Consider the following 26,635-nt stretch of genomic DNA (forward strand, 5'->3'; position numbering starts at 1 on the left):
CGCTGGGGCCGAGCCCAGAGCTCCGGGCGGTCGCATTGTTTTCCTCCGCGGATCCGCGGCTGGACTCGGACCCAGGGCTCTCCCGACAGCGCCCTGGACCCCAAATTCGAGCACCATCCAATTCGGACGCTCATCGCATCTCGCCTGAGCACAACCACGGATTGCGAACTCAGCGCAGCGCGTGGCCGCTTGCCGTCCGCGGCGATCTCCATCTCGCTGACCCGAATCCTGGAGCAAGTACCCGGGGCAGGGAAGGGGCTGCGGGGAGGCGGGGAGGGAGCAGGAGGGCGCGGCCGGCGGGGGCCAAGCTTCTGAAGCGCCAGGGGACCAGGGAGGGTGTCGGCGCCCGGTGTGCCTGGCTGACGGAGAGGGTCAACGAAATTGGGGTGCAGGGAAGAAGGAGGCACGGTAGCCGAGTCCCGTAACTGTACTGGTGGGAGCAGAGTCTGGGCACCTCATTCAACTGGGCTTTCTTCAAGTCGCATCCCGCTGGATTGGGAAGCGCGAAAAGGGATTATTTGAGGCGCGCACCGTAGAGAGGGTGGAAAATCTGGCCCCTTGCTTTCCCGGCAGGGAAACTAGGGATCTGAGACCCGCGGAGAACTAGACCCTCCTGACGTCCCTGAAGGGATGGGAAGAGGGACGCATCGTTCTGGACTTTGTGTCACGGGTGCTCCTCTGTCCTTGTGCAAGCCGGAATCTGAGCACCCTCTGAAGGGTTGGCTCGTGCAAAGAGGCGGCAAATGGGGTCCCCGAGCAACCTCGGTCCCAGCGCCTATCTCCTTCCTTCAGCCCGCTCGGCCCGGGGCTTTGTTAGACTGAGGTCTCCCAAGGAGGATATCCGAGCTGGCAACTGCCTCCTAAGCCCACGGACCCCACTCAGCGCCGGCCTCAGGCCCGCCCTCGTCGGTTCTCAGCCTCTGGCCCTGTTTCCCTGGCCTGGGAGACCCGCCTCCGCTCCCCAACCCCCGCTCCCATCCCCTCTCCGTCTGCGCCTGCAGGCCCCTCCAGCCCCTCCTCCCGCTAACGTGGCTCTGGGACCCGGTCCCGGCCCAGACTCTGCTACCGGCCCCTCCTTGGAGCCCCGGATCCAGTGAGGGGGAGACACGTCGAGCCCCTGGCCCTAGGCCCACCTCTTTCGAGGCTCTAGACACCTGGATTGTCCTGGTTGGGGGTTGGGTGGGAAGGAGGGTAGGTGCTGAGTGTGGGGCTAAGGGCTAAGAGTGGGGGAAATGGCTTGGAGAAAGGAAGGCTCCGGTTCCACAGGCTCCTTGGCGCGACCCTGCTCCCTCTGAGGAAGGTGGACTGGGGCGGGCGACCAGCCCAAAGGCTTCCTGCTATTGTCCCCAGCCCAGTCTCCCCTTCTCCATCCCTTCCACAGCTCTGCTAGACTCTGGCTATGACCCCAACCACTCCCCAGAGGTGGCTTCGGGGCCAGGAGAGAGAAGGGCTGTTTCCTCTTCCCAGCAAGGGGAGGATCTGGAAAGGGGAGAATCAGCCAGGTCTCTCCCATGTGCTTCAGATGGGGGGTGTGAAGCAGCTCGGATTCTTCCAGGGCAGAGTGATCTTTTCTCCAGGCCAGGAGTTGAGGAGCTGACCAGATGCTGCTCCCCAAAAACAGCTACAAGAAGCCCTCTTAAAGATGTATCATAGTTGAGTCTAGAGGGCCAATGCAAAGGCCAGCCAAGCGTTTTTAGAGGCTGGACTAATCCAGCCTAAAGTGGGGTGTGAGAGTGTGTGTGTGTGTGTGTGTGTGTGTGTTTGTGTGTGTGTGTAGAGTGGGTGGAAGGGAGGCACAGCCTGCTCTCTCAGGGAGGAAGGAAAGGGCCGAGGGTGCTTGCTATCAGATCATTTTGCCTGGAAATGAAGAGCATGTAAATGAGATGCAAATTAGCCTCTATTGTCCCTAGCTAAGGCGCTTTTGCTAAGAAGGCTGTTGGATTCTGAGGGTTTTAACATGGGAGTGGTCGCCATGCCCCACAAACTCTCCCAGTGACCCCCTTTGCCAAGGCTAGCCCTGTAGTTCTAGGAGTTTCTAGAAAGGGGCCATCCCCTTCCCCTACATCTCTGGGCATGAAGCTACCAGCACCTTTGTAACCAAACTATTAAGAAGTGTCATCAGGTTCCTCCCATTTTCAAGGCAGCATCTCCCCTACCCAAGCCTCAGCAGACTTTTCTTGAATTTTTATATTTACTTGTAAGGGATGTGGTAAGGGGAGTGTAACACAGTCTCTTCCCTCCTTTGTCCTGTCTTCCATCAGGTCAGAGGTTTCCTATCCCACTCAAGCCCCCAAAGGAGTCACCACCCCAGGTAAGGAAAGGGCAGCAGCTCCTGAGGGCACGGGGTGGAAGCAGGCATGAGCAGGGAGCAAGAAGAGGGGCCAGCTCTTCTCCCCACTTGCCAGAGACCAAAGTTGTTTCCAGGGTGAAGATACCAGTTGCTCAGGGCAACTTGGAGGCAGGGGGGTGGTGGGAAGAGCAGGTTGGGGAGGATGAGAGACAAGCTATGTCCCTTTCTCTTCCTTTCTTTTCCCCTGGGAACAACAGTATCCGGAAACATGTCAGGGGAGGGAGGAAGGCCCAGCCTTTCAACACCAGAGGGTCGTTAGCTAGCTGCTACTCTGCCCCTGGGGAAGGGGGGGTCATCATTAGGTGTTCCTACTCTCTTCCCTCCTCCAGCTCTCTTGGGACCCCACCTGACGTCAGCCTCCCCACCAGTGATGCTGGATTGGGAGTGGGGGCACACTTGGGTCCTGGCTCCAAGAGTAGAATTACTGGGGAGATGGAAGGGTGCTTGTCATGGAAGCTTAGGGTCTGTTCTAGGGGACACGGTGGGATGGGCAACTAAGGATTGGTGAAGGATAGTTATCTGTTCACAAAAGAGAGGATTCTCACCCTTCTTGACCTGATTTTTGGAGCCAACCAAGCCCCTCACTTCAATTTTAGGGGAAAGCAGGAAGCTGGTATATACCTCCTACTGTGGGCCCCAGACAGGGTCATTTGGCTGAGGGAGGCTGATGGGTGGAAGACCTGTCTCACCATCTCTTCCACCATATCCATCTTTTCCTGGACTTTGGGCTACAATTACCTGCCTGTCACTGAATTATTTATATTTTAATTTCAGAGGCAGCAGATGAGGGAAGGAAGGGAAAGAGGGGCATGTTTAGCCATTTTGCTTCACTAGTCCCTTGTACCCCTGGTTTCTCACAGGGGGTGGGTCTGCTCTTCCCCACTCAAGTACATGCACTGGTTCTTAGGAGCCAGGGAAGGAGCAGGGGGCTAGAGAGCCTGGAGGGGGTGGCACAGTGGTCGGGCAGACAGCTGCAGCCAGAGCTAAATTTAGCCTCTGATCTGGCTTTGATGCACATTCATTTTTGGTGAAGACAGTCCCCCCCACCAACTCTCCTCCCTACTCAGTTTCTTCCCTAGCAGTGGAAAGGGCCCCCGGACCATGAGCTTAGACCAGGACAGTGACCTCTAGGCTGCTTCCCCCAACTCTGTCTTCCTCAACTCTCGAAAGGACAGTGGCAGCCACACAGCTGCCCCCGGCTAGGCGCAGTGCCTGCATTGCTCCCAGAGTGCTGTGGGGTGTCTGGGAGGGAGGGGGAGTCAGACACGGTGCCCTCTTCCTCCTCCCAGTGCCAAGGAGTCACTATTTATAATTTTAAGGCTTCAGTCTCTAATTATAGCTGAGAAGGGGTTAGCAAGAGGGGGGTCAGGAGGTGTCACCTACTGAATGTCCCAGACCCAGTCAGGAGAGAAGAGGAAAAGCTGAGTGAGAAGGCTGAGGGGGGGCCGAGTGTGTCCTGTCCTTACCTGGGGTCATGCATGCAGGCCTCACAGCAGCCAGTTCGGGCCAGTTGGAGAGGGAAGGACCTTGAGTGACAATGACAGCTGGCTGGGACTGGGGCAGTGCTGGAGACAGGGTTCTTTTCCCCCACCCCACAGGGTCTTCTGGGGATAGACCAGGAGAGGAGCCTGCTGGCTTGCGTCAGGGGAGAGGGAACTTGGCTCCTCCCCCACTTTTCCCTGTCTCCCCTTTCAGGGCCGGCATATGGGTGAGGGGGCACCCCCTGGGGCCTGAGCTGCCCCGCACAGGATGCCCCGTGCCCCCCACTTCATGCCCTTGCTGCTGCTGCTGCTGCTGCTCTCACTTTCCCATACTCAGGCCGCCTTTCCCCAGGACCCCCTCCCTCTGTTGATTTCTGACCTTCAAGGTGAGTGCCCAGTACCTACCTTGCCCCATCTCTGTGAACAATTAGAGACTGAGACCCCCTGTGTGGGAGGCAAGATGCAGGAAGGCTCCCAGCCTCAAGGAAGCTGACAGCCAGACCAGCAAAAGGAAGCAAACAGGTAGAGTGAGCTGACACCTCCTGCCAGCTGCTTCTCATTCCTGGGCCTGGTTTCTTCACTTACAGGCAGCATCGTGTGGACGTTAAGAATGTGGACTCTCAGCTAGACCAAACCTTAGCAGGTCTGAATCCCTGCTAAGCTGCTCACTAGCTGTATGACCTTGATTAAGTTACTTAACCTTTCTTTGTCTCAGTCTCCTCAGCTGTAAAATGAATAGTATTCTGAGCCAGTGGTGGGTACTCAGGAGGCTGAGGCAGGAAGATCACTTGAGCCCAGGATGTAGTGCTCTGTGATGGTGCCTGTGATTAGCCACTGCAGTCCAGCCTGGGCAACACAGCCAGAGTCCTCCCACCCCCCAACCCCCTACCCCATCTCTTTAAAAAAAAAAAAAAAAAGGCAGATTAAAAAAAAAAAGTCACCGGGCACGGTGGCTCACGTCTGTAATCCCAGCACTTTGGGAGGCCAAGGTGGGCGGATCACCTGAGGTCAGGAGTTGGAGACCTGCCTGGCTAACATGGTGGAACCCTGTTTCTACTAAAAATATAAAAAATTAGCTGGGCTTGGTGGCATGCGCCTGTAACCCCAGCTACTTGGGAGGCTAAGGTGGGAGAATTGCTTGAACCCAGGAGGCGGAGGTTGCAGTGAGCCGAGATTGCACCATTGCACTCCAGTTTGGGCAATGAGAGTGAAGCTCCATCTCAAAAAACAAAAAACAAAACAGTCTTCTACCTCATGGAATTATTTAGGGATTAAATGAGGTTATACATGTAAAGTGCTGAGAACACGGTATGGCACAAATAAATGCTTTATATGTGTTTGCTGTTATTCTTAGCTACATAGAGAAGGCCTAACACTAGTTCAGTGGTTCCTAACACCTCTTACCCACCTCTCTACCACTGGTACCACCAATAAGCCCACCATGATAGAAAGCATAAACCCACTTTTTCTGAGAAGAACCTTTATCTATTTGCAGTTCCTGTTATATTCGTAGGATTTAGAGTAATTTTAAAGATGGAGGAACTGCAGTTGGGTTACTGGGAGTAATTGTTGAGGGATATATAAGAATAGCAAACACTCCTATGTACTAGAAGCAGCTCCAAGCACATTATAAATTTCTTTTTTTTTTTGAGATGGAGTCTTGCACTGTTGCCCAGGCTGGAGTGCAGCGGCGCGATCTCGGCTCCCTGCAAGCTCCGCCTCCTGGGTTCATGCCATTCTCCTCCCTCAGCCTGCCAAGTAGCTAGGAGTATAGGCACCCGCCATCATGCCCGGCTAATTTTTTGAACTTTTGGTAGAGACGGGGTTTTACCGTGTTAGCCAGGATGGTCTCGATCTCCTGACCTTGTGATCCACCCACCTTGGCCTCCCAAAGTGCTGGGATTACAGGTGTGAGCCACCGCGCCCGGCCAAGCACATTGTAAATGTTAAATCATTTATCCCTGAACTCTGGCTATCCTTTGACCACTGATGACTGTGATTTCCACCATGATCAGGCCAGGTGGATGCTGGAGGTGAGGTGGTCAGAGGAGGCAGAAACCTTGGAGGGCTGAGGTGGCCTCTGAAGAGCCTTGAGGGGAGGGTGCAGAGGGCTGGGAGAAACGGAAACGGAGTGAATAAATGCTCCAGTGGGACAGTGCACAAGGTGGGAGTGAAAGGAAATTGCTAGCCGTAAGGCAGTTCCAAGAAGGGACTAGGCTCAACTCTGGAGGCAGACAGACCTGGATCTGAATCCTGATATTGCCACTTCCCAGCTAAATGAGCAAATTCCTAAATGACTTCTAGCCTCAGGCTCCTCATCTGTAAAATGGGGCCAAAGCTACCTCATAGACCATGTATTAAATGAGACAATGCATGTGAAGTGCTAACACTGTGTTTGGCAGAGGTTAAGTACTCAGTGTTATTGGTATTAAGAATAGCTTTTGGGCACTCTAACCTCACACATCCACTGTGTCCGCTGCTGGGTTTCATCTGGTTGGAGAGGGTGTTGGGGAAGTTTGTGGTATCCTGGCTGGCCCTCAGCACCCTACCTCTCTGTGTCCTCTAGGTTCTTCCCCATTATCCTGGTTTCGGGGCCTGGAGGATGATGCTGTGGCTGCAGAACTTGGGCTGGACTTTCAGAGATTCCTGACCTTGAACCGGACCTTGCTAGTGGCTGCCCGGTAAACTGGCCGTGGCACAGTTGTGGGGCAGACATGCATGCTCCTGGGCAGACATGGGACCTGCATGGCCACTGCAGCATCTTGCAGGGGACACATGCAGGTGCACAAGCCACGGGGTGTGGACATGCTTGGACCCAGAGCACAAATGCCAAGGCATGGAGGAAGTGGGGAGGGGAGGGACAGAAGGTCTGCACTGTTTGTCCCTGAACAGCTGACTGTGGGTAAGGTGGGGGCTAAGGAGCTCAGCTGGGGTGCCTTGACTAGGCTCTGATCCCTCTTTACCTACCCCTTCAGGGATCACGTTTTCTCCTTCGATCTTCAAGCCCAAGAAGAAGGGGAGGGGCTGGTGCCCAACAAGGTGAGGGGCTGTGTGGGAAGAGGTGCAGACATGGAGATGAGGCTGGGAAAGGTCTAATGGGGGTCAGGTGGGTGGGAAGAAGAATCCAAAAGGAACCATAATGTGAGGAGGGAACCCCGTTGCCCCCTGATTTTCCCTCTTCAACTTCTCCCTTTAGTATCTAACATGGAGAAGCCAAGATGTGGAGAACTGTGCTGTACGAGGAAAGCTGACGGTAAGGAGTGAGACGAGAATGTGGAGGGAAGGAGAGGATTACTCTGCCCCCAGTCCCTGTCCAACTGGTCCTCTACTATGCCGAATTTCCTTCACACTTTTTCCATCCCAGGCCACAGGAGAAAATAGAAAGGAAAGAGAATTCCTGATTTTCAGTTTCTCTTTCATGCCTCACAGAAAAGAAAAGTGAGGCTCCTCAGAGAGGCCAAAGGATTTGCCTAAGGCCAGAGGGCCAGCAAACAGCTTACTTGAGACTTTATCTCGCATTGCTCTGTTGCCCTCAAGAGGAGTAGCCCACCTTTCTTTCTTTTTTTTTTTTTTTGGAGACGGAGTCTCAGTCTGCCGCCCAGGCTGGAGTGCAATGGCACGATCTTGATCTTGGCTCACTGCAACCTCCGCCTCCATGGTTCAAGTGATTCTCCTGCCTCAGCCTCCCAAGTAGCTGGGATTACAGGCGCACATTGCCACGCCTGGCTAATTTTTTGTATTTTAGTAGAAACGAGGTTTCACCATGTTGCCCAGGCTGGTCTTGAACTCCTGAGCTCAGGCAATCTGCCCACCTTGGCCTCCCAAAGTGCTAGGATTACAGGCGTGAGCCACCACGCCCACCCTGTAAGCCCACCTTTCTATTACCTCCTGGTCTCAGTCCCAGGACCCTCTGTCACTGACCTAGAATTTTGGGTTCTCTAGGACGAGTGCTACAACTATATTCGTGTTCTTGTTCCCTGGGACTCCCAGACGCTCCTTGCCTGTGGAACGAACTCATTCAGTCCTGTGTGCCGCAGCTATGGGGTACAAAAGACAGGGTGGGGGTTAGGATGGGAGTTGGGGGGACCCCAAGATGGGCAATTGGTTTGATGGGAAAGGAGCAGGAACTGGGGTAGGGGAATGGGAGTGCCCAGAATTCAAGGGTCCAGAGGGGCTGGGGAGGAGGCAATGGGACAGGAGGGAATAGGCTGTGGAGCCAGACTCCAAGACCCTGAAGGTTCTAGGCATCTGCTCCCTCTGTCCCCAGATAACTTCGCTGCAGCAGGAGGGTGAGGAACTGAGTGGACAGGCTCGATGCCCCTTTGATGCCACCCAGTCCAACGTGGCCGTCTTTGCAGGTGTGCAGCCGGGCATGAGAGAACAAAGCATGTGGCTGGAGGGAGCTCCTGCCTCAGCTCCTCTCCCAGTGGGTCTTTCCCCCATTCCCCTGAGTGGAGGGTTGAGGTAGGGGCCAGGGCCAGGCCTAGGTAGGGGTGCGGGAGGCCCAAGAAGAGGCAGGATACAGATCCCTAAGCCCTCCCCTGACCCCACTCCATCCATCCCTCCAGAGGGCAGCCTGTACTCAGCCACAGCTGCGGATTTCCAGGCCAGTGATGCTGTAGTTTACAGAAGCCTTGGGCCCCAGCCCCCACTCCGCTCCGCCAAGTACGACTCCAAGTGGCTCCGAGGTCAGGGCGGGCCTGGGGAAAGGAGACTGTTCCTGGGAGGGAGGACTGTGGTGGGGAGCAGGCAGATGGTGTGGTAATGTGTACGTATGCAATGGGGAGAGCGATGTGGGGCCAGGAGCTTCTGAGCAGGTACAGATACTCTTCTATACCCTTTCCTGTCATTCCCCATCTTAGAGCCACACTTTGTCCATGCCTTGGAGCATGGAGACCATGTCTACTTCTTCTTCCGCGAGGTCTCTGTGGAGGATGCTCGGCTGGGGAGGGTAAGGAGGTGGGCATCAGGGTGGGTACCTGGAGGGTTCTGCTGGATCCTGAGGAGCCAGTCTGAGTGGGAAGAGAGCTCCTGACCATAATCTCCACAAGCAATTCCCTGGACTCTCACCCCTCAACTTGGAATAGCCCTGAGCCATCTGCCCCCACATCCTGCTTGTCCCTCACCCTTGACTCAAATTGTCCTACCATGCCACACCCATCATTCACTGTGCCCCTCACATTGCTCCCTTGGTGCTCTTTTTTTTTTTTTTTTTTTTTTTTTGAGACGGAGTCTCGCTCTGTCGCCCAGGCTGGAGTGCAGTGGCTTGATCTCAGCTCACTGCAAGCTCCGCCTCCCGGATTCACACCATTCTCCTGCCTCAGCCTCCCAAGTAGCTGGGACTACAGGCGCCCACCACCACACCTGGCTAATTTTTTTGTATTTTTAGTAGAGATGGGGTTTCACTGTGTTAGCCAGGATGGTCTCCATCTCCTGACCTCGTGATCCACCCGCCTCAGTCTCCCAAAGTGTTGGGATTACAGGCGTGAGCCACCGCGCCCGGCCCCTTGGTGCTCTTAACTCACCACACTCCTTGCACACAGCTGGCCCTGTGGGTCTGTCTCACCATTGTCTACTCCACTCTTCTCCCCTAGGTGCAGTTCTCCCGCGTTGCCCGAGTATGTAAACGTGACATGGGCGGCTCGCCTCGGGCCTTGGACCGCCACTGGACATCCTTCCTGAAGCTGCGGCTCAACTGCTCTGTCCCTGGGGACTCTACTTTCTATTTTGATGTTTTACAGGCCTTGACTGGGCCTGTGAACCTGCATGGCCGCTCTGCTCTCTTTGGGGTCTTCACCACCCAGACCAATAGGTTGGTACTAGGCTGACTAGTGTGACCCAATCTGTCCCCTGCCTCATCAGCCTCCAAACTCCCCTTTCACAGCCTACTGATGGGGGCAGTTAAGGGAACCTCTGAGCAAAGCCAGTTTGCTGTGTCGCCCACCATTTTTTCTCCTAGTGTGGCACCCAGTGGCTGCCTCACTGCCTCAGTCTCTACCTCCTAACGTGGTGTGAAGGGTGCCACCACTTCTTCCTGGGGGAAGTTGTGCAGTTCCTTTCAACACCTATCCTGCATCTTTTCTGGCTCCTCCAGCATCCCTGGCTCTGCCGTCTGCGCCTTCTACCTGGATGAGATTGAGCGTGGATTTGAGGGCAAGTTCAAGGAGCAGAGGAGTCTGGATGGGGCCTGGACTCCTGTGTCTGAGGACAGGGTCCCCTCACCCAGGTACCCAGGATGGAAAATGGCTTTTGTGGGGGCATAAGCAAGCAGCGTCTGCCCCCAAGATGGGATTGTGAGGAGTGAGTGAGATGTCTTAAGGCCTCAGGGTGGGGAGCTATAGTGGGGTGGCAGCGGGGCCGAAGAGCTGCGGCAGGGAAGGGAGCAGTGCTGTGAGTGTCATGTGGAGGGGGAGCAAGGCTTTCCAGTCAGGTTTGAGAGCAGTAGGGGGCACAGAGCTTAACTGAGCTCCAGCTCCCAGTCCCAAGGCAGCCCCTTCCCATTCACCCACCAGACCAGGATCCTGTGCAGGAATAGGGGGAGCTGCCTTGTTCTCCTCTTCTCGAGACCTCCCTGATGATGTCCTGACCTTCATCAAGGCTCACCCGCTGCTGGACCCCGCTGTACCGCCTGCCACCCATCAGCCTCTACTCACTCTCACTAGCAGGTATGGTGCTGAAAAACACTGACCACTGACCCCATTCTCAGCCACCCTCCTCTTTCTTTGACCCAGTAAGGTGAACCGCATTGGTGGGAGGAAGAACTTGTGAAAGTAGAAGGGAGAGAGCTAAGAAGGGAACCCTGGGACCTGGGGGAAGGGCACAGGCACAGCTACCAGGACAGCTGGGCTCTCCCTGAAATGCTCAGGCTTCCACTAGACAGGTTCCCTGACCTGAGGCCCTTTCCTCCAGGGCCTTACTGACCCAAGTAGCTGTGGATGGCATGGCTGGTCCCCACAGTAACATCACAGTCATGTTCCTTGGCTCCAACGATGGGACAGTGCTGAAGGTGCTGCCCCCAGGTGGGCGATCCGGGGGACCTGAGCCCATCCTCCTGGAAGAGATTGATGCCTACAGCCCTGCCCGGTGAGGCCTTTGGAGGGGAGGCTCGCTGCAGAGCAGGGATGGGATGGGAGTAGCAGCAGCAGATGTGGGAATAGCTTGGAAACATCAAAAACATTGGCTTTTGCAGGGTGGGAGCTCTGGGTTAGAGAGGCTTGGCGAGAAGACTGGACAGTGTGGTAGGGCAGGGCAGCTCCATGGGTTATGCTCAGTTGCTTGTGCGCCTCCCCCCTTTCTGTTCTTCCACTCACGCAGGGAAAAGGTAGCCTCATCTGTCCATCTCTGGTTCCTTTTGGCCTCACCCTAGGTGCAGTGGGAAGCGGGCAGCCCAAACAGCACGACGGATCATAGGGCTGGAGCTGGACACTGAGGGTCACAGGCTCTTTGTGGCTTTTTCTGGCTGTATTGTCTACCTCCCTCTCAGCCGGTGTGCCCGGCATGGAGCCTGTCAGAGGTGAGAGGGGCCTGAGACCAGGCCCTGTGTGGGCAAGCTCCCCGGGCCAGCAAGAGCACAGAAACGAAGGTCTTTGGGGTGGCAGAGAAACACAGGGGATGGCTGCGGGGTGTGTAGGTACCTCAAGCATTCTGAAGGTGGGCAGCAACCAGGGTGTGGAGAGACTGAGGTGGACAGGAGAGAATGAGGCTGAGAGACTCCTGTAAGCCAGGGTGGGAAGAGGCAGCAGAATGGAAAGTGACTGGAGTAGAAGGGGATCCAGCCTCACACACCTGTTTTCCCTAGGAGCTGCTTGGCTTCTCAGGACCCATACTGTGGATGGCATAGCTCCAGGGGCTGTGTGGATATCAGGGAACCTGGTGGGTAAGTGACAGGTCCTTGGGCTTCCTGAGCATAGAATTCCCCACCACTAAGAGCTGAGGGCCAGAGTGGGAGATAGGGACAAGGTGCAGAATTCTAGAGCCACTTCGTTTTCCTCCTAGGACTGATGTGGATCAGGCTGGGAACCAGGAATCCATGGAGCATGGTGACTGCCAAGGTAAACAGAAGAGGCGGCTGCGGTTGCCGCCAAAGCTGCACATGGCCATGATGGCCACAGACACCATCCCAGGCTTGGGCTTTTGTCCTTCTCTCCTTCTGTGGCACAGTCACCCCATCAATTCTTCATGAAGCTTCTCCTTCCCCCCATCTTCACCCTCTCCCTTCTTCATAGACGGAGCTACTGGGAGTCAGTCTGGCCCTGGGGATTCTGCTTATGGTGAGTCCTCTTGTCCCAACTTCACCTTCCCTTGCTCAGCCCACATACCTGAGTGTATGTCCTGTGGTAGCAGCAGAGCAGCATTCTGAATACCCTGGGAGTATCGGAAAAGGGTTGGCATCCTCCAGATACCCAGCATGTAGCTCAGTACTTGGCACACAGTAGGGTACTTTTTGAACAAATAAATCAATGTCCTGCATGATGAGCCCTCCCCCAGGCCCAGAAGAAACTAGAGGCTGGCGTTCCACAGGAGGGAGGAAGGACCCCTGGAAGGGTGTCAGGGGTAGAGATTAGGAGCCTCACTGGCTCTGACCTGGTCTCTGCCACCAGTGCTTCCGGGTCCTGGCCCTTCCCCTGGGACCCCCAGTCCCCCCAGTGATGCCCACCCCCGGCCCCAGTCTTCCACTCTTGGAGCTCACACTCGGGGTAAGAGGGCTACCTGGGAGGGACAGGAGTGAAGTGTGGGGCTGCTGATTCTCGGAGCGTTCTAAGCCCCTCACTGACTGGTGTTTGGTGCTCACTAACGCCTGTTTGGAGCCTCCCCTCCCCAGAATTGGGCATCCCAGCCCCAAGTCCTCCTGCAGGAGCAGTTGTTGGCAGTTGCTCTTGGCATGGCTACAGAGGCCAGAAGTGGGATGGGGAATCCCCAGGCCCAAGCTCTGGCCTGAGTGTGAGGGGTAGTGCGTGGGCTGTATGCTGAGGGGTCAGGGGAGGTGAATCCTGAGGATGGCGAAGGCTGTGGGAGTGAGGCTGAGTAGCAGCGGGAGGGACGATGATGTCAGGCCTGGGAACTGCCGGCGGCGCCTCTGGGCCTAGGTGCCCCGCACCGCCTCCCCTTGGCTGAGCCTCCCTCCTCCCTCTCGGTCGGCAGGCGTGCGGCGGGACCTGCCCCCAGCCTCGGCCTCCCGCTCGGTCCCCATCCCACTCCTCCTGGCCAGTGTGGCCGCAGCTTTTGCCCTGGGCGCCTCAGTCTCTGGCCTCCTGGTCTCCTGTGCTTGTCGCCGCGCCCACCGACGTCGGGGCAAGGACATCGAGACTCCGGGGCTCCCGCGCCCTCTCTCCCTCCGCAGTTTGGCCCGGCTCCACGGTGGGGGCCCAGAGCCCCCGCCGCCGTCCAAGGACGGGGACGCGGTGCAGACGCCGCAGCTCTACACCACCTTCCTGCCGCCTCCGGAGGGCGTGCCCCCGCCGGAGCTGACCTGCCTGCCCACCCCCGAGTCCACGCCGGAGCTGCCGGTCAAGCACCTCCGCGCCGCCGGGGACCCCTGGGAGTGGAACCAGAACAGGAACAACGCCAAGGAGGGCCCGGGCCGCTCACGGGGCGGGCACGCGGCGGGCGGGCCTGCGCCCCGAGTGCTGGTGAGGCCGCCGCCGCCCGGCTGTCCCGGGCAGGCCGTGGAAGTCACCACCCTGGAGGAACTGCTGCGCTACCTGCACGGCCCGCAGCCGCCCAGAAAGGGGGCCGAGCCCCCCGCCCCTTTAACCTCGCGGGTGCTCCCGCCGGAGCCCGCCCCCGCCCTCTTGGGCTGTCCCAGCCCCAGGTCCCACGAGTGTGCCCCGCCGCTGAGGCTGGACGTGCCCCCCGAGGGCAGGTGCGCCTCTGCCCCCGCCCGGCCCGCGCTCTCCGCCCCCGCTCCCCGGCTGGGCGTCGGCGGAGGCCGGAGGTTACCTTTCTCCGGCCACCGGGCTCCCCCTGCCCTGCTCACTCGAGTCCCCTCGGGAGGTCCCTCCAGGTACTCCGGGGGTCCCGGGAGGCACCTCCTGTACCCGGGCCGGCCGGAGGGCTACCGGGGCCGCGCCCTGAAGAGGGTGGACGTCGAGAAGCCCCAGTTGTCCCCGAAGCCTCCCCTCGTCAGGCCCTCCTCCCGCCAGGCCGTCCCGAACGGCGGCCGTTTCAACTTTTAAAGGGAGCAGCCCACAGCCTCCAGCGTGGGGGGCGCCCGAGTCCTCTCGGCCGCGAGCTGGACGCTCTTCAGGACGTCTCACCGCCCCCTCGCCCCGCACCTCCAGCCTTCCCGACTCGCAGAGTCTCCCGTGGCCCCTTTTCGCCTCGGGTTTATTTATTGACTGTCTTTCCCCCGTCCTCGAGAGAGGAGTGGGAGGTGAGAAGCCCGTCCCCTCAGTGAGCCAGCATTTCGGGGGGAGCTGGCGGACTCCCACTCCCCGCTCCCTTCCAGCCAAGCTGCCTTAACTCGCCCCTCGGGGCTCCCGCAGAGACTGGGCCCCGGGCGGGCCGCGCGCGCTGTGTCCAGAGTCCTCGGGCCTCCCGGGTCTGGGACGTGCCTCTCCTACTGTGTAGGAGCCTCCGCTTCCCAATACAGCCGTGTCCGCAGCCGCTGCCTGACTTTACTCGGGCAGGGGAGGGCGGCAGTCGGTCGGCTCGCTCTGGGCGCCCTCGCCCTCTGCCTTTATCTGGGCCCTGGGCTCTCCCGGGAAAGGGGATGGCTGCGGTCTCGCCGCGGGGGGAGTCTGGAAAGGTTTCCTAAAGGAGACGAGCGAACTAATGGTGTCGAGGTGAGCCAGGGCCCGGGAGACCCCGTAAAGTTTAGCTGGGGCTGGGGAAGGCCCTCGGAGCTCGTTTCTGGATCGAGGTAAGAGGGACTTTCTTAAAGGCCTAGTCTATGGGATGGGGCGGCGGAGGGAATTTTTTGAGAAATAAAATGAAGCTACAGCGTACGTTACTTTGAAGTTCCACATCAGAAAATCTTGTCCTGAGGAGAATTTGGCTGGAAGATTTGGGGTCGCATGAGGGGTAGGCTGCAAAAAAACAGCAAAGGATTCGGCCCTGTCGGAGGCAAGGGTCTGCCCCCAGCTCTTCCCTAAGGCGAGGACCCCGCGGAGAGCTGGACCGGCGACGAGAGCTCGCGCGGCGTCACACGCACGCTTAGCCACCCCCCAAGAAGCCGCTGCCGCGCTCGAGCTCCGCGCGCTCAGGACCAGGTAGCGTGCGGCTGTCGTGGTGCTCCCTTTGCTCCGGTTGGGACTGGCTGCGGATATCTGTCCATTATCCCCGACACCAATGAGAGGGACGAACAGGACCACCTGCCCCGCCCACCACCCTCGCGCTAACGACGCTTAAGGCCTAACGCAGGCGGCAGCTGGTGCGAATTTTTATTTTTATTTTTTGGAGACAGGGTTTTGTTCTGTCACCCAGGCTGGAGTGCAGAGGCCTGATCTCGGCTCACTGCAACCTCCGTCTCCCAGGTTCAAGCATTTCTCCTGCCTCAGCATCCCAAGTAGCAGGGATTTCAGGCATGCATCACCACGTCCGGCTAATTTTTGTATTTTTAGTAGAGACGGGGTTTCATAATGTTGGTCAGGCTGGTCTTGAACTCCTGACCTCGTGATCCGCCCGCCTCGGCCTCCCAAAGTGATGGGATTACAGGCGTCAGCCACCGTGCCCAGCCGAGCTGATGCGAATTTGCAAATGGGGTTTTTCACCCGCACTTGGCTGCAATGTCCGCCCAGTTCGAGCCCCACATTCTCCCGCTGGCGCCGCCTGGGGGCCGAGCCAACCCTTGCTGCTAAGGAAGCCTCACCAGTCCCCTTCCCGTTTGCTACCTAAATGTCCTTGGCGGGAAACTGCTGAGAACAATTTGAGGAAGAAGCCTGAAGTTGTTTCTAGTTCCGCGCTTTATTATTTGTGATCATGATTGGTCAAAACTTCGCCCGGAGCCTCCATTTGTTCATCTGAAAAATGGGTTTGAGAAGCTCAAGTACTAGAATGTGAAAACGCTTTCTAAAGGCAACGGCATGGTATCTTGTGAGATAGTAATTTCTTCAGACTAGCGCATAAGCTATTCCTATTCCTAACTTTGCGATCTGTTTTCACTAGGCAATCTCTTTCCCTTTGTATCCTTATACTTTTCATCTATAGATTTTACCCTCAGGGCTTTTTTTAATGCTCTCTGAACATTACTCCCATTTCAGTTAAGCTTGTCTGGCCAAATTTGGTTGTCCTCCAGAGTCTGACCTCTTTTTGCGTGGCGCTTGTTTCACCAGGTTGAAGTGGTCCTTTAGGTCTCAGTTTTTCCCGTATGGGGTGCCTTACTTAAACCAAGGTGCCTCGGGGCCAGTGCTAGTTTCCTAGATACTGGAGGAAAGCAAGCAAGGAAGGAGTAGAGAATCCAGTCACTTGACTTCATTATCCTCTTCAAACCGAGATTTTAAAGCAAGGACAAGGAAAAATTTCAAGGCTGCAGCCTTTCACAGTCCTCTGAGGGACAAAACTCAAATATAGTTCTTGCCTTGAAGGTGGTCACAAAGAAAAAGGGTAAATGATCCTAAGGTTTACATATAGACCTAAAAGAGAGATACATACAATGGAAATTTAATCTTGTAATTCTTCGCAGGCAGCAGTAATTTATAGGTTAAAGTCCTGGTTGTAGTTTAATTATAAAGTATGTTCATTTATTAGTATTTATCACTATGGTGACTTCTTTAGCCAAAGAGTATCTAGGCGGGGCGCGGTGGCTCAAGCCTGTAATCCCAGCACTTTGGGAGGCCGAGACGGGCGGATCACGAGGTCAGGAGATCCAGACCATCCTGGCTAACCCGGTGAAACCTAGCAAAAAACTAGCCGGGCGAGGTGGCGGGCGCCTGTAGTCCCAGCTACTCGGGAGGCTGAGGCAGGAGAATGGCGTAAACCCGGGAGGCGGAGCTTGCAGTGAGCTGAGATCTAAACTGAACTCTCAGAGCTAACAGAAGTAATCATGTTGCATTGAGAGCAACAGTCCTGGATCTCTACCCGTTGTTTTCTATGTGACCTTGGCAATTCAACCAACCTCTTTGAGGCTGTTTTTTTGGTAAGGAATGGAAAGAACATATGGCAACAGGGATTTGTAAAGTGCCATATGAATATATATATATTTAAATTAAGTGCTTTGTGAGAAAATTATTTACCCAAAAGAAAGTAGACTTCCACCAAATATGCAGTTCATTAATACAGATACCTCTCCCTGATAGAGAGTAGTGAATAATAAATTAGGAGGATGAATTCAAATAAATTATCCCTGACAATAGAAGGATAAATATGACCTCAAGAAATCTGCTAATACTTTTTTTTTTTTAATCATACTATTAGCTCAGTTTTTGTCTTGAGGAAACTAGAATGTGCCAACAGTAGGATAGAATCATCATCCTCAGGGATTTCTAAGCTGATTTCTCAGAGGCATCCTGGGAGGTTATGGAGAAACCAGGGCCCCAGCAGTCAGAGTCCATCAGTTTGTGTAAGGCTTTGGGGACTTGAAACACAGAAGGTTCCACAGTCACAGTGCTTGAAAATCTGTTCAACATCTTGGGTTCTTTGGGGGCTAAGTCACAAGGGCCTGAGCTATTATTGTCTCTCAGGTTTTTAACTCCTTGATGTCACTGTCCCATCCATGAGAACCACACAGGTATGTGTCACTCTCTGCTACTTAATCCAGCAGTTGACCTTTCAGAACTGTTGGCTCATAAGAATATAAGGTTATATGCCGGGCGCGGTGGCTCAAGCCTGTAATCCCAGCACTTTGGGAGGCCGAGACGGGCGGATCACGAAGTCAGGAGATCAAGACCATCCTGGCTAACACGGTGAAACCCCGTCTCTATTAAAAAAATACAAAAAAACTAGCCGGGCGAGGTGGCGGCGCCTGTAGTCCCAGCTACTCGGGAGGCTGAGGCAGGAGAATGGCGTGAACCCAGGAGGCGGAGCTTGCAGTGAGCTGAGATCCGGCCACTGCACTCCAGCACGGGTGGCAGAGCGAGACTCCGTCTCAAAAAAAAAAAAGAATATAAGGTTATATGTATGAGAGTAAGGTTCAAGTACATGGATAAAATATGAAGCCTATAAATCTAAAAGATCACCTACCTTTACTAGGTGTATCGGACAGGGTCTCAACAGGAAACAACATTCTCAAAATAATGAAGGGCTATTTTTAAAGATATGGGCAAAGGATAGATAGGTCAGTAACTGGAGGCTAATAACTGTATTAGGCCTAAAAAGATAAAAGGAGTTATTGGTTTCTAGGTCCTGGAGGGGGAGAGTGCCTTGAGAGAAGCAGTGACTTTTTTTTTTTTTCTTTTTTTTTTTGAGATAGAGTCGCAGGCTGGAATGCAGTGGTGTGATCTCAGCTCACCAAAACTTCTGCCTCCCAGGTTCAAGTGATTTTCGTGCCTCAGCTTCCCGAGTAGCTGAGATTACAGGAGTGAACCACTGCACCTGGCAGATGTCAATACATTGACTTAAGTCTTTTCTCTTTCCCCAGTCTCCTGTCAGGGCTCCCTATTGGCTGAATCCAACTGGATGCCAAAGCACAGGAAGCCCATTGATGTTCATATAGGTCAGTCTCCCAGGACAGAGAACAGCCTACAGAATAGAGGAGTGTAATCTGGAAGGAAAGAAAGAAAACATCCAGCATACCTAGAGATGAAGACCCTATTCATTCCCCACAAGAGAGATTATCTTTTACTCTTCTTGCTCAATTATTGCTGTCCAGAAACTCTATGCAGATACCCCCAAATTAGTTTTGAAGCAAAATTTACTATGGGGAGCTTATAGGAAATGCTGCTTGGATCATATTTTTCTTCTCAGTTTCTTTCATTCTTTTTTTTTCTTTGAGACAGAGTCTTGCTCTGTTGCCCAGGCTGGAGTGCAGTGGCGCCATCTCCGCCTCCCGGGTTCAAGCAATTCTCCTGCCTCAGCCTCCCGAGTAGCTGGGATTACAGGGATGTGCCACCATGCCCGGCTGATTTTTGTATTTTCAGTAGAGACGGGGTTTCACCATGTTGGCCAGGCTGGTCTCGAACTCCCAACCTCAGGTGATCTGCCCCAGTTTGGCAGCTGCCTTTTTTTTTTTTTTTGAGACGGAGTCTCGCTCTGTCACCCAGGCTGGAGTGCAGTGGCGCAATCTTGGCTCACTGCAAGCTCTGCCTCCTGCCTCAGCCTCTTGAGTAGCTGGGACTACAGGCGCCTGCCACCATGCCCGGTTAATTTTTATATTTTTAGTAGAGACAGGTTTTCACCATGTTAGCCAGGATGGTCTCAATCTCCTGACCTCGTGATCTGCCCGCCTCGGCCTCCCAAAGTGCTGGGATTACAGGCCTGAGCCACTGTGCCAAGCCCTCAGTTTCTTTTTTTTTTTTTTTTTTTTTGAGACGGAGTCTCGCTGTGTCGCCCAGGCTGGAGTGCAGTGGCGCCATCTCGGTTCACTGCAAGCTCCGCCTCCCGGGTTCACGCCATTCTCCCGCCTCAGCCTCCGAGTAGCTGGGACTACAGGCGCCCGCCACCTCGCCCGGCTAGTTTTTTGTATTTTTAGTAGAGACGGGGTTTCACCGTGTTAGCCAGGATGGTCTCGATCTCCTGACCTCGTGATCCACCCGCCTCGGCCTCCCAAAGTGCTGGGATTACAGGCTTGAGCCACCGCGCCCGGCGCCCTCAGTTTCTTAAATGCAAATCTCAGATGAATTAAGCTGCCCAAGGCTAGTGAATAAAATAGCATTCTGACAAAAGGGAAACCACAGAGGAAAGTACACTAATTAACTCAATGCAGAAATTGTAGTTTTAGAAAGAACAATTTTAGCCTGGGTGCCATGGCTCACGCCTGTAATCCCAACAGTTTGGGAAGGTAAGGCAGGTGGGTCCCTTGAGCTCAGGAGTTCAAGACCAGTCTGGACAACATGGCAAAACCCTATCTCTACCAAAAATACAAAATTTAGCCAGGCATGGTGGTACGCACCTGTAGTCCTAGCTTCTCGGGAGGCTGAGGCAGGAGTGTTGCTTGAGCCCTGGAGGTTGAAGGTCGAGGCTGCAGTGAGTCAAGATCATGCCACTGCACTCCAGCCTGGGCAATAGAGTGAGACCCTGTCTTTAAAAAGAAAAAAAAAAAGGCCAGGTGTGGTGGCTCACGCCTGTAATCCCAGCACTTTGGGAGGCCGAGACAGGCAGATCACAAGGTCAGGTGATCGAGCCCATCCTGGCTAACACAGTGAAACCCGGTCTGTACTAAAAATACAAAAAATTAGCCGGGTGTGGTGTTGGGCACCTGTAGTCCCAGCTATTTGGGAGGCTGAGGCAGGAGAATGGCGTGAACCCGGGAGGTAGAGCTTGCAGTGAGCTGAGATTGCGCCACTGCACTCCAGCCTGGGCGACAGAGCGAGACTCTATCTCAAAAAAAAAAAAAAAAAAAGGACAATATTTACAAGTGTGTGACTCTGCAAAGTCAACTTATTTTTACAACTATATGATAAGGATAATACCCACCTTGCAAAATGGGTATTTATATGTATATGCAGAGTACTTAGCACATTGCCATACACGTAGCAAAATCTTTTTTTTTTTTTTTTTTTGAGACAGAGTCTTGCTCTGTCGCCCAGGCTGGGGTGCAGTGGCCGGATCTCAGCTCACTGCAAGCTCCGCCTCCCGGGTTTAGACCATTCTCCTGCCTCAGCCTCCCGAGTAGCTGAGACTACAGGCGCCCGCCACCTCGCCCGGCTAGTTTTTTTTTTTTTTTTGTATTTTTTAGTAGAGACGGGGTTTCACCGTGTTAGCCAGGATGGTCTCGATCTCCTGACCTCGTGATCCGCCCGTCTCGGCCTCCCAAAGTGCTGGGATTACAGGCTTGAGCCACCGCGCCCGGCCAGCAAAATCTTAAAGCATGGTGGCTATTGTTATTATTTATAATATTGGGCCCTATCCCAAACTTTCCTTTCCTTTACAGCACTACCCTTAAACTTTAGGACTGGTTATAGGAGCAGACTGCAACCCCACACTTTTGTTCAGAAGTCTCCTATAGTCTTAACTTACTCTATTACCTATCAGATGTCTTACACAAGCCTTACATAGTTGTAGTTATCACTAGATTGCTCCCACGTCAGCCTTCACCTGTATTTTTCACCTATTGATCTCCTTGGAGTAGAGGGTTCTTTTTCACAGAGGAAGGAACTCTTAGGAAAGTTGCCCTAGTTCATGATTTTTCCCATTATTTAAGAGTATCACCCGGCCGGGCGCGGTGGCTCAAGCCTGTAATCCCAGCACTTTGGGAGGCCGAGACGGGCGGATCACGAGGTCAGGAGATCGAGACTATCCTGGCTAACACGGTGAAACCCCGTCTCTACTAAAAAATACAAAAAAAAAAAACTAGCCGGGCGAGGTGGCGGGCGCCTGTAGTCCCAGCTACTCAGGAGGCTGAGACAGGAGAATGGCCCGAACCCGGGAGGCGGAGCTTGCAGTGAGCTGAGATCCGGCCACTGCACTCCAGCCTGGGCGACAGAGCCAGACTCCGTCTCAAAAAAAAAAAAAAAAAAAAAAAAAAAAAAAAAAAAAAAAGTATCACCCAGCCGGGCACAGTGGCTCACGCCTGTAATCCCAACACTTTGGGAGGCCAGTGCGGGTGGATCACCTGAGGTCAGGAATTTGAGACCAGCCTGGACAATATGGTGAAACCCCGTCTCTACTAAACATACAAAAATTAGCTGGGTGTAGTGGTGCATGCCTATAATCCCAGTTACTAGGGAGGCTGAGGCAGGAGAATCACTTGAACCTGGGAGGCAGAGGCTGCAGTGAGCCGAGATTGTGCCACTGCACTCCAGCCTGGGCAGCAGCGTGAGACTCTGTCTCAAAAAAAAAAAAAAAAAAAGTATCACCCATCAGAGAACTCTAGGTTCTTATTTCTCCAGTTCCCCTCAACTTTCCCATCTTGATAATTTCTCTCACCAGGATTTAATTCAACAAGATTTTTTTTTTTTTTTTTTTTTTGAGACGGAGTCTCGCTGTGTCTCCCAGGCTGGAGTGCAGTGGCGTGATCTCGGCTCACTGCAAGCTCCGCCTCCCGGGTTCACGCCATTCTCCCGCCTCAGCCTCCCAAGTAGCTGAGACTACAGGTGCCCGCCACCACGCCCGGCTAGTTTTTTGTATTTTTAGTAGAGACGGGGTTTCACCATGTTAGCCAGGATAGTCTCGATCTCCTGACCTCGTGATCCACCCGCCTCGGCCTCCCAAAGTGCTGGGATTACAGGCTTGAGCCACCGCGCCCGGCCTCAACAAGATTTTTAGTGCTTTGGTTCTTAAGGCTCCTCAAGTTCCTGCCTTTTTTTCCATCAGCACAGCCAAGACTATATATATTGCTTAAGTGCCTGCCAGAATTACCTTCTATTAGTTGAATATGTGCACAGGATTTGCTGACTATATGTATTTACCAAAAAGAAATTATCTGCATGTACCCTAGTACATGGTAGGTGACCAATTTCCTAAATATTGACTTTGAGAACTTGCTGAAGATTCCAGTCGCTGAACACAGATGCTTATATGTCCTTAACTTTGGACAGGCTCAAAGCTAATTTTATAAAGAAAGGTATCCTTCTTGCCAACAAAACAGCTTTTCAGAACTCTGTACACTAGATGGGACACCCATCTTGCTAGTCAAATTGGTTTGTTCACCCCTGGCTATCAATGGGGATTGTGCTACTACCAGACTGACCCTCCTATTTTTAAATATAAATGTGTGCTGATTTTGGATTAAGATAGCAGCAAGCACCCTATTAACCAAGAAAAGCTGAGAAGCTGGCAAAGTAAATCTACTCTTTCCAAGCACTCCTGAGTCTGGTGTTTTTCCCCATACATCTCAGCATTGACTTTACTCCCACACAAGGCACATAATCATTTTCTTCAGCTACTTTTCTCCTCCCTTAGTTGTTTGCTTTTAGGGAAGGGAGTGGGGGATGAGAGAAAGAAGGAAAATGTACATTTAACTAGTCAGTCAAAAGCTCTCCTAATTCTCATTTCATTTCTTACCTCAACTTGCTCTGCCTGTCAAGAATACCACGCTGAGAGAGGTGGATAAGGAAAAGGCAGTGGGCATGCATGGGTTAGTAGATCTATACTCCTCCCCCTTCAATTAGCTCAGTTGGACAGGGAAAATGAGCTCTGTGGTTCACCTGTGATCAGAAAATAGATACAAATTTTTGCCCAGGAGATGAAAACAAATTCAATGGCACCCTGAAATGATCAGCTCTGACATTTTATTGAGAAATATTTTTATTTTAGGCCGGGCGCGGTGGCTCACGCCTGTAATCCCAGCACTTTGGGAGGCCGAGGCGGGCGGATCACAAGGTCAGGAGATCGAGACCACGGTGAAACCCCGTCTCTACTAAAAATACAAAAAATTAGCCGGGCGCGGTGGCGGGCGCCTGTAGTCCCAGCTACTCAGGAGGCTGAGGCAGGAGAATGGCGTAAACTCAGGAGGCGGAGCTTGCAGTGAGCCGAGATCGCGCCACTGCACTCCAGCCTGGGCGACAGAGCGAGACTCCGTCTCAAAACAAAAACAAAAACAACAACAACAAAAAAAACAAATATTTTTATTTTAAATGATAGTACAAAAACTGTATATATAATATAGATCTGTATAAGTATATATACATACAAATGCTCATACACACATATACACACAAACTTGCTCATCAGAATAAAACCCTATTCTAAATAAAGAAGTATATTTAAGTTTTTCTAAAAATATGCTGTACATAAAGCTGTCAGACAACCTGAAAAACTGAGGACATTGTGAGAATAGTCTGGGCGCATCCCCCCAACAAACACCTGCCCCAGTACACACACAAATGGCCTTGACAGAAGGACAGCACATGGGGCAAAGCCAGGGACAGAGCTGCTACCATCATTGTTGCTATAACAAGATGTCTAAAGCCAACTAGGAAGCACAGGATATAGAAGGTGACCTAGATTAACTTTCAGAAACAAACCACCTCAGAATAAACAAAAAATATGGGGTAGAGAAGGAGGGGAATGGAGAGACAAAAGACAAGCCCCAAAGATTAGAAATGACCTACTAACTAAATTCGGGTGCCTGGGAAAGCCTCAATGAGAGAGGAACAATAGAATCACTAAAGCAGAAAAGGTAGGGGGAGGGGGGTATAGGGAATCACAATTTCCTGCCACTAACATGCCAAACTGCTACTGTAGAGTCTAGGAATGTCACCTCACCCCCTAATACTAAAGAGGCTAAAAAATAAAATAAAAATTTACAAAGGGCAGCATCAGAGACTAAAAAAAAAAAAAAAAAATGGCATAGGAAATAAGAGTACTACTCAGAAGGGGGACATAGTCACCACATAAAATAGAGACAGATGAGAGCCTAGAGTGCATACAGGTGGTCATGACATATAGTCCATTCTGAAGCTCCTTTTCTAGCCATCCAGAGATGGGTCTGCACAAGGAGTAGAGAAGAGGAAGCCTTCTCTAATAAATTAGGACAAAAACTGATTCCCACTCCACATGAAACTTTCAGGAAGAGTTCAGTAAGTGCCTCAAATTTTCCAGCAAACTCTGGAGGTCTGTAATGATAGGAGAGAGCCACACAAGCTTTCTTAAAATGGTCATCATCATACTGGTGAGAAAAAGAAAAAGAGGCTGGGCACGGTGGCTCACACCTGTAATCCCAGCACTTTGGGAAGCTGAGGAGGGCAGATCACGAGGTCAGGAGTTCGAGACCAGCCTGGCCAATATGGTCAAACCCTGTCTCTACTAAAAATACAAAAATTAGCCAGACGTGGTGGTGCGCACCTGTAATCCCAGCTACTCAGGAGGCTGAGGCAGAAGAATCGCTTGAACCTGGGAGATGGAGGTTGCAATAAGCCAAGATCATGCCATTGCACTCCAGCCTGGGCAACAGAGAGAGACTCTGTCTCCAAAAATAAAATAATAATAATCTTCATCATTTCTCAAACTGATAAATTTCTTTTTTTTTCTTTCTTTTTTTTTTTTTGTGAGCCACCGTGCCCGGCCTCTTTTTTTTTTTTTCTCTCACCAGTATGATGATGCACCACCACCCCCAGCTAATTTTTGTATTTTGAGTAGAGACTGGGTTTTGCCATGTTGGCCTGGCCTCAAGTGATCTTCCCACCTCGGCCTCCCAAAGTGCTGGGATTACAGGCATGAGCCACTGTGCCCAGCCAGCAGCTTTATTTTATTTTATTCTATTTATTTATTTATTTATTTTGAGACAGAGTCTCGCTCTGTTGCCCAGGTGATCTGTTGCAGTGGGGTGATCTCGGCTCACTGCAAGCTCTGCCTCCTGGTTTCACGCCATTCTCCTGCCTCAGCCTCCCAAGTAGCTGGGACTACAGATGCCTGCCACTGCACCCAGCTAATCTTTTGTACTTTTAGTAGAGCTGGGGTTTCACCGTGTTAGCCAAGATGGTCTTGATCTCCTGACCTCGTGATCCACCCACCTTGGCCTCCCAAAGTGCTGGGATTACAGGCATGAGCCACCACGCTCGGCCAGCAGCTTTATTTTAAAGTAGACAACCATCCTAAGCTTGAAGTTTCTCGTGCTCAAGCACCAACTCTGATCCATTTCTCTGTTTTTCCTTTTTCTTTTCTTTTCTTTTCTTTTTTTTTTTGAGACACAGTCTCGCTTATTGCCCAGGCTGGAGTGCAGTGGCACAATCTCAGCTCACTGTAAACTCCACCTTCTGGGTTCAAGCAGTTCTGATGTTTCAGCTCCAGAGTAGCTGGGACTACAGGCATGTGCCATCATGCCCAACTAATTTTTGTATTTTTGGTAGAGACGTGGTTTTGCCATGTTGGCCAGGCTGGTCTTGAACTCCTGACCTCAAGTGATCTACCCGCCTCAGCCTTCCAAAGTACTGGGATTACAGGCGTGAACCACCATGCCCTGCCATTTTTGTCTGCTATTTGATTCTTAATAATCCAACCTTGCCAATAAGCCAGTTGGAATCCTCTAACCCAGAAGATCTAAGCAATATTTCCCCAACTTCCATGACTAATCCAGAAAGACATACAAAATCATGAAATGGTATTGCCATTAATGTATTCAATATTTAATTTCTAATTACTTCAAAGCATCCTCACCTGCCATTCTCTCCATAGCAATACAATTGGAGATCAAATCCTATTTCCCTTATCTGGGATGCCAAGAGGACTGTTCTGAGTAAATAAAAATGAATGCCTTTTTCTTACTTTTTTTCAGATACCTCCATTCTCTCCCTCTCTACCCCAGCCTCTCCTCTAACAAACTTCCCTGTCTCAGAGACCCATCATAAAAAATGACTTGGCCTATATTAGAGATTTTGGGGATTGGGGAGGTAGGAATGATAGCTTCTGCAGAAAGAACAATAAGATCTGCTAAAGAATTCCCCCCAAAAAGTGGTGACTGTATACTCAGAAGGACATGTTAGATGGACGTTCTCTGCCTTTCGTCAGTAGCTACCCCAGAGAATGAGCTGGCTGGGCCTGAATATCATCTGCAGAGTTAACCTCCTCCCCCTTAATGGGCGGGGTGTGGGGAAAGAGGGATTAAAGTCAACATATGCACCGAGAACATAAATAAAAGACATCTAAAATGATACTTGGTTCCTCTATCATTAAAGTAAGGCTCCGAAATCCCACACATAACAGCTTCTTGTTAGCACCTGGTTCCCAAAGGGACTCAGAAAAAATAAAAACATTGCAAACAGGAAACAATTATTTGACAGCAGATAGAACAATTTCATCATCACCCTTACCTAGGCTACTCCCCCTCACA

The 26,635-nt window shown here is 52.6% G+C and overlaps 1 protein-coding gene across 23 annotated transcripts; it reads left to right on the top strand.

The window, feature by feature from the left end:
- Positions 1-37: 37 nt before the first annotated feature.
- Positions 38-14,782, top strand: SEMA6C (semaphorin 6C). 23 transcript variants are annotated; one of them, XM_065546183.2, is made up of 20 exons: positions 38-233; positions 2,262-2,311; positions 4,046-4,217; positions 6,398-6,512; positions 6,807-6,870; positions 7,028-7,084; positions 7,774-7,875; positions 8,099-8,189; positions 8,400-8,519; positions 8,694-8,782; positions 9,426-9,643; positions 9,926-10,057; positions 10,344-10,496; positions 10,741-10,914; positions 11,198-11,344; positions 11,630-11,707; positions 11,827-11,882; positions 12,057-12,101; positions 12,432-12,527; positions 12,973-14,782. In XM_065546183.2, exons 3-20 carry the CDS (start codon positions 4,100-4,102, stop codon positions 14,004-14,006), a joined length of 2,889 nt encoding a protein of 962 aa, XP_065402255.1. In that variant the 5' UTR covers positions 38-233; positions 2,262-2,311; positions 4,046-4,099; the 3' UTR covers positions 14,007-14,782. The 23 variants fall into 23 exon arrangements, with proteins under 23 accessions (XP_065402255.1, XP_065402254.1, XP_073851921.1 ...); XM_065546182.2 differs by lacking the exon at positions 12,432-12,527 and having other exon boundaries at positions 38-1,652; XM_073995820.1 differs by lacking the exon at positions 12,432-12,527 and having other exon boundaries at positions 38-237; positions 4,046-4,353; positions 6,398-6,612.
- The last annotated feature ends 11,853 nt before the right edge of the window (positions 14,783-26,635 follow it).

Source organism: Macaca fascicularis, chromosome 1 (genome assembly GCF_037993035.2).
Source record: "Macaca fascicularis isolate 582-1 chromosome 1, T2T-MFA8v1.1".
Classification (NCBI taxonomy): Eukaryota; Metazoa; Chordata; class Mammalia; order Primates; family Cercopithecidae; genus Macaca; species Macaca fascicularis.